This window comes from Salvelinus namaycush, unplaced genomic scaffold, assembly GCF_016432855.1.
Source record: "Salvelinus namaycush isolate Seneca unplaced genomic scaffold, SaNama_1.0 Scaffold795, whole genome shotgun sequence".
Taxonomy (NCBI): Eukaryota; Metazoa; Chordata; class Actinopteri; order Salmoniformes; family Salmonidae; genus Salvelinus; species Salvelinus namaycush.
In genome coordinates this window covers 48,132-56,053 of record NW_024061525.1, presented here as the reverse complement: position 1 = coordinate 56,053, position 7,922 = coordinate 48,132, and the positions used below count along the sequence as shown (strand labels likewise).

General features: G+C 39.7%; 1 protein-coding gene across 1 annotated transcript; it reads right to left on the bottom strand.

Annotated features, from left to right (window-relative positions):
• Positions 1 to 1,320: 1,320 nt before the first annotated feature.
• LOC120042876 (metalloproteinase inhibitor 2-like) lies at positions 1,321 to 5,537 on the bottom strand. Its single transcript, XM_038987660.1, has 5 exons — positions 5,254 to 5,537; positions 4,510 to 4,580; positions 3,813 to 3,909; positions 1,831 to 1,952; positions 1,321 to 1,658 (listed from the first exon to the last, which is right to left on the bottom strand). The coding sequence occupies exons 1-5, from the start codon at positions 5,381 to 5,383 to the stop codon at positions 1,503 to 1,505; spliced, it is 576 nt and encodes a 191-aa protein (XP_038843588.1). The 5' UTR covers positions 5,384 to 5,537; the 3' UTR covers positions 1,321 to 1,502.
• Between the last annotated feature and the right edge of the window lie 2,385 nt (positions 5,538 to 7,922).

The following is a 7,922-nucleotide window of genomic DNA, read 5'->3' as shown; positions in this document are numbered from 1 at the left end:
GGGGTTTAAAACCTACAGCTGCATATACTAACATGGCATATCCTACACATATAGCATAACCTTGCAATACAATCTTAAATAAAGCTGGCCAAAATGTATACAATGTTCTCTGCAATTAGATGACCAGAGTTTGATTTCTAAACCAGATGAGTTCTCAAATGTCAGCAGCTGCCCAATACGTTGGTGAGTACTCATAGTGGTGAGTACTCATAGTGGTGGGTACTCATAGTGGTGGGTACTCATAGTGGTGGGTACTCATAGTGGATGCACAATGGCTGGGTGGTTTCATACTTAATTAACTTTACCATGCTTAAAGATAAGTCTGATTTGTTGATAACCATCTACCAATTAGCCCTTCTTTAAAAGGCTTTCAAAATGCTCCCTGGTCTTTGAGGGACCTTAGATTTATGGGGGACAGACGAATGGGTAGTCATTCAAAAATCATGTCAACGACCCATTATTTCAGTCCATGTAACTTGTGATTTGTTAAGGCACATTTTATTCCTTAACTAGTTTAGGCTTACCTAAACAAAGGGGGTTGATACTTAAACTAAAATATAGTTAAGGTATTTTTTGTTAAACATTTTAGGAACCAAAAAATAACTGGTTATATAGTAAATATTCAAATATATTAAAAGTTGAGTTTAAGGTTGTTTAAATTCAGATTTTATGACTGTGCCCATCTGCAGTGTGGCCTCCAGAACAAGATTCATGACAAAAAAAACACTACCCTGCACTGTGGACCAAAGCAGCCAAGTTGGCAATCTCCATGGCAAATAAATCAAAGGGTTTTGTCAATAGGGTTGTACCCGTGTGGCTCAGTTGGTAGAGCAGGGTTCTTTCAACGCCAGGGTTGTGGGTTTTATTCCCACTTGGGTCCAGTAAGGTGATAAGAAAATGTAAGTGGCTCTGAACAGCGTCTGCTAAATTATTGAAATGTATTTGTATTATTGAAATTTATTCCACTGAAGAATAATATTATCCGACTTATGAAGAAAGAATCGGAGTGGTTTATGACATTAAAAAGCTGAAGCCCTGGTTTAGACCCAAACTACTGAAGGGCCACATTCAGTAGACAAATGTTGAAGATGCCATTCAAACCGACATGATTCCTTTCCTCATGTCAGAAGACACTTTGTTATTCATGTATAGAACATACCATCTGAACTTTATGCATTACACCCTGTTGAATGTGTCCCAGGCTTCATGGTATTTCAGGAACACTGTTCCATTTACAGACAAGCATATCGAAAACGATTTGGGGTTTCACCTTTGGTTCCAGTTTAAAAACAAGCGACAAATGAATGACATAAGCAATGATTACCTTGAGCGCTATATGTTTATTTTAAATTGCACTTGTAGAAGTGACCAGTAAGCAATTTAAAAATCACAACAATTTGCATTTGTAGCTGTGTTCTCATGTATTAATTGCAGACATCTTTAGTCACTCTGAACAGTGAGTGGAAGGCCTGTAGAGTTTAGGAGTCTCCAATATCCCGGAACTACTTCTTGGGTAGTGCTAGCCCCTTGTACCAGGCACAGGACCCATCTCGCCTCTTGATACAGGCAAGGTTTTGGCCATTGTCAGTTCCCAAGTCTGTCCACAGGCATGCATCTGAGGTGCTGACCGGACAGGGGAGGGAAGTGCAGGGGATGATCTGTGGATCAGAGTAGAGAAAAGACCAAGATCACTGACTGACCATTACCCCAATACTCAAGCTCAAGCATTTGCCAATGTGACCAGAATAGTATACTCCCTTTAAGAAAATGTGCCATGTAAATGTTTAACAAAACTGGTGTATAGTAACTACTATAATTCCCATCACACACCTTGCAATCGCAGCCACTTTTGTAGAGGCGAGTCAAGCTGTTCTTTTGTGCAGCACTCAAGGCCTCCCAGGGCGGATTATAGTCACACAGTGTTATATCCATCCTTCCAGTCTCCAGCTTGCCTACAGACAGAGGAGATGGAGAGTCAATGTACTGTGGGGAAAACATGGTGTAGGGTACTGTTGCCCCTAGATGCTGATCTTGGCTCAGTTCAGGATTTGTTCCACTAATGGTTAGGATACATCCCTGGGGGAAACTTCACCCTGGAGCGTGACGGCACTGATGCAGCCCAGAACAGATTTATCATCATAAGTGTACACATACACTAGTATTAACTAATGCATTAGTTGTATATATTTACAGTGCCTATAGAAAGTCTAAACCCCTTGAACTTGTCACATTTTGTTGTGTCTCATGCATTTACACTGAACAAGAATATAAAAACGCAACATGTAATGTGTTGGTCCCATGTTTCATGAGCCAAAATAAAAGATGGCAGAAATGATCCAAACACAAAAAGCTTATTTACCTCAAATTGTAAACTAATTTGTTTACATCCATGTTAGTGAGCATTTCTCCTTTACCAAGATAATCCATCCACTTCACAGGTGTGGCATATCAATAAACTGATTAAACAGAATAATCATTATCCAGGTGCATCTTGTGCTGGGGAAAATAAAATGTGCAGTTCTGTCACACAACACCAGATGTCTCAAGTTGAGGGAGCGTGCAATTGGCATGCTGACTGCAGGAATGTCCACCAGAGTGGTTTCCAGAGAATTGAATGCTAATTTCTCTACCATAAGCTGCCCCCATTTTAGAGAATTTAGCAGTACCTCCAAACCGACCTCAACGGCAGACCACGTGTATGGCGTTGTGGGCAAGCGGTTTGCTGTTGTAAACGTTGTGATCAGAGTGCCCCATGGAGGCAGTGAGGTTATGCTATGGGCAGATATATGCTACGGACAATGAAAACTGCATTTTATCAATGGCAATTTCAATGCACAGCGATACCTTTCACCCACCACCATCACCTCATGTTACAGCATGATAATGCCCAGCCCCATGGCGCAAGGATCTTCACACAATTCCTGGAAGCTGATAATGTCCAGTTCTCCCATGGCCTGTATACTCAGACAAGACATCATTGAGCATGTTCGGGATGCTCTGGATCAACATGTTCCAGTTCCTGACAATATCCAGCAACTTCAGCCATTGAAGAGGAATGAGACAACATTCAACAGTCTAAACTACTAAGCGAAGGATATGTGTTGCACTGCATGGGGAAAACGGTAGGAACACCAGAAACTACATTTTTGTAAAGGTACATTATCCGCGACCAACAGATGCATATCTTTATTCCCAGTCATGTGAAATCCCGAGATAAAAGGCCTAATTAATATTATTCTATTGACCGATTTCCTTACTTTATGAAATGTAACAAAGTAAAATCTTTGTAATTGTTGTATTTATATTTTTGTTAAGTATATTTATGAAAAGCTGAGACTCACGAACATGTAACATGTTTTATTCTATGACACTCAAGCTAATCAAGTCATTTGAAGGTAACGGGGTTCCTCTCCAGAGAAGATATTATGTCCTTGGATTTCCTATCTTTAGTAATGTAATACGCTTACATTGTTTTTTTTACCAACTAACAGTTGTCACTGATTAATTGAATATTAATTTCCCACCGAGCAAACAATTTCTGTACTTACGGCATTCATATAAATTCATTTTTATCAAGTATTTTCCTCATGTTAACATGTATTAATACAACTCATTAATGTAACTGTCTGTCCACTTGTTTTGTGGTTTACTTGTAGCCCTGGTTGTCCTGGAAAGAAAAATGGTAAAACACTAAGGCAAAATGTCAGGGCTGGACATGCAGATAAATGAAGAGCTGATCTTTGCTGGGGTCTATGGACTGAGGGTTAACCAGTGTTGGCAATTGAACTTGGGTAACGTATTGAGAACCGCACCTGTGAAGAGATACTCCTTGTTGATTTCTAGAGTCACGCCGCACGAAGTGGTGTCAGTGAAGATGGCGTGGATAACCTGGTCACAACCTTTGAACAGCTAGCCAATCACAAGGAGAGAAAGGAAGATCTGTCAACCAGCTACATATATAGTTTGGAACCTCACTGACTGCAGCACTCAGGCACTGTCAGTCTTTAACCTTTAATGTCAGCAGATCTGTAATGTGCAAGCAATCATTATTTAACCAAGATCTATTTTACAGATGAGCCCTGAATTATAAATACACTAAAATAAACAAAGAACTCAAAAATGAGACCAGCTTTCTGCTTTTTATTTGTATGCATTTTCTTCCTAAAAAGGCACCAAAAAGTAAAATATTTTAACATGGCGCCACAAATCAGGTGCAAAAAATATATACTAAAAGCTGGTTTACCTATCTCCATAAGGAAGGTCCAGTTACCACACCCAGTCTCAGGGATGGCTAACTCTTGTCTTAATAATGATGTGTGGAAGTCAAAGTAAAAGGGCCAACCAACTATCTGGTAGAGAATGTAATGATGGCTTTAATGAAGTAGCAGCTGAGTTCATATAGAAGATGTCACCATAGTCTAGGACCAGTAGGAAGATCGACTGAATAATTACATTACTATAGAGAGGCATTTTTATAAAACACCCACTTAATAAAAAGGAGAATCATACCTTGATCTGTTGGATGTCATTCTTGATCTCGTTAGACAAAGCTTTCTTTCCAACCACCTTCGCCCTGATGACTAGAAGAGGGAGACATGGTTTAACTAACATTATTGAAATCTATTCCGGTATACTGGTCTGTCACACTGATGGTTTAAGGGTGATATGGAGAGAGAACAGTGTAGAATGCTTCTTTAACCTGTCTCCTCTCCTTAATCTACACTGATTGAAGAGGATTAAACAGGTGACATCAATAAGGGATCATAGTTTACAGCTGGCCAGTCCATGTCATGGAAAGAGCAGGTATCCTTAATGTTCTGTAAACACATACATCTCAAATAATTCATTTGTAGGCATGCCTTAAGAAAATTACAGTGTAGCAGGGCCCTCCATCCTGTTCCTGGAGAGCTGCAGTCCTGTAGGTTTCCTCCAACCCTAAGCTAGCGCACCTAATTCTAATAATTAACTGGTTGAGAAACAGAACAAGGTTCATTACAACTAGGGGTTGGCTTGAAAACTTACAGGCGGGTAGCTCTCCAGGAACAGGGTTGGAGAGTCCTGGCTGTAAACCATCTTACTGTCGCCTAATTAATTATGTAAATAACTGAGAAGACGTAAAATAGGCTTAATGTTCATGTCCTAATCATTTATACTACGACCACAGACAATACATTAAATGTTTTCATGTTGCGTATTGATTGCCCTCAACGTGAAGAACCGCTGAAAAGTAAAGTATTGCCAAATTCGCTTTACCGATATCTGCATCGCAAAAAGCCTGTTGAGGGTGCTGAGGTCTGCATGTGCAAGCCTCAGCGATGTCTTCGACCCGCCAAAGGAACAGAACGAGCAGAGTAATGAAACAACTGCTTACATACCGAGTCATTTGGAATCGAATTACGGGTTTGCCAAATATCACAAAAAGATTTGACTAATGAAAGCGTGAGGCGTAAACTACACTAGAACCTATTTCCCTTCGAGACTGTTCCCAGACCGATGGATACCTCTTCGAAATGTTTTCCCCTTAATGTAATCATCCGATTTTTATTACAGGCTGTGAGCTCCTCCCCCAGTCAGAATTGAGCATACTATTAATCCAGAACAGCAACCAGTCAGCTAAAAAAAAATCCTCTGCCTAATGGGACAACCACAGACCAGGCTCAACATGCCCGGCTGCCATAAATGTCATAAATTGGGAATTAAACTGAAAGCTCGGTTTTCAGAGCTTTCCTGAGCGATCTAAGGCACTGCATCTCAGGGCTAGAGGCGTCACTACAGACCCTGTGATTGAGAGTCCCATAGGGCGGCGAACAATTGGCCCAGCTGAGTCCGGGATTGGACAGGGTATGCCGTCATTGTAAATAAGAATTTGTTAACTGATTTGTCTAGTTAAATAAAGGTTCCATTTTTAAAAATGGTCTAGGCCTACTGGACTTCCTTCAAGTTGTAGTTTCAGTAAAAAAAATGAAAACACCTGGGGAAGTTCACTTGCCCCTGTCATCCCATATATGAGATGAAAATGGCAGGTTGTTGTTGATAAGCGCCTAAATTGGCAAGACAGTAACACGCTATACATGACATAAGAGCTCAGGTTCTCCAGTTCACAGCACTGGTTTTGACTGACAGCCGTTATAAACTTGAGCACCACAAGAGACAAGAAGATAACACCTTCCCTCCCGCTAATTGGGCTACTTTGGACATTTGTTGTTGTCTGAGTGAGGTAAATGCGTTAAATTGAGAGGAGTCGATGTGTTATGAAAGATACGACATTAAGGATTATAATAAATACCACATTGATGTCATACAAGCAAACCACTCACATTTCTATATTTAAAAATGCATGTAATTTACAGTATCAATGTTTATGATCTCTATTTTTTATCCACAGTTACAAGGATGACATGCGTTATAGCCTGGGTTGTCCTGAACAGAATGAGCCTATCTGCATCATATTGTGAAGAAAAATAGCAACAGAACATACTTTTGAATGCACTCATGACACCATTCTATGTGCACCAAAAATACAATCTGTTTGTGTGAAGTGCTGTTTGAAAGCCTCCCAGCTAGCACATTTGGTTCTGGGAACAAAGCCATCAGCTTCCTGACTGGTAAAACGTATTGTTTTTTAAACATTCTGAGAGCTGAAGTGAAAACTTCACCTGTTCTGGGAACGTTTATTTTTAGGTTGCAGGGAGGTTCTGAGAATGTTTTACTATGGTTCCCTGAAAGTTTTCCTGGGAAGTTTTATTAATGTCCTGAAAACAGAAATGATAGGTTATTTGAAGATAATTCAATAACATTCTGAGAACATGTTTCAAATAAGACTTTTAATAATACTGCTAGCTTAGTTTGGGTTGACTGTTTCCAACTCTAAGCACAGATATAACACATGGAATTTAAATGCTTAGGCATTCATTTTGTTGTGGAATCTTCTGTTCTCTATCCATGGAATTAGTCCACTGTGCCACCAGGTTGGAGCTAGCATGCTAAGTCATACAAAGCTGTAAATTTGAGTCTATGCAAACACACCCATTTCAAAGGAAACAAGCACTCATTAGTTCAGTAGTAAGTTCAGTAGTAAAAAGGTGCTTAACAAGTCACATAGTCAGTTGCATGGACTCACTTTGTGTGCAATAATAGTGTTTAACATGATTTTTGAATGACTACCTCATCGCTGTACCCCTCACATGCAATTATCTGCAAGGTCCCACAGTCAAACAGTGAATTTCAAACACAGATTCAACCACAAAGACCAGGGAGGTATTCCAATGCATTACAAAGAAGGGCACCTATTGGTAGATGGGTAAAAAAAAACAGACATGTAATATCCCTTTTAGCATGGTGTAGTTTTAAATATACTTTGGGTGGTGTATCAATACACCCAGTCACTACAAAGATACAGGCGTCCGCTCAGGGATTTCACTATTAGGCCAGTGGTGACTTTAAAACAGCAACAGAGTTTAATGGCTGTGATAAGAGAAAACTGACGATGGGTCAACATTGTAGTTACTCCACAATACTAACCTAATTGACAGAGTGAAAAGAAGGAAGCCTGTACAGAATTAAAATATTCCAAAACATGCATCCTGTTTGCAATAAGGAACTAAAGTAATTCTGCTAAAAATGTTACAAAGCAATTCACTTTTTGTTCTGAATACAAAGTGTTATGTTTGGGGCAAATCCAATACAACACATTACTGAGTACCACTCTACATATTTTCAAGCATAATGGTGGTTGCATCATGTTATGGGTATGCTTGTCATCGTTAAGGACTGAGGAGTTTTCGGGATAAAAAAAATAAACCAAATTTAGCTAAGCACAGGCTTTCCACCAGACACAGGGAGATGAATTTTATTTTCAGCAGGACAATAGCCTAAAATTCAAGGCCAAATCAACACTGGATTTTCTTACCAAGAAGACAGTG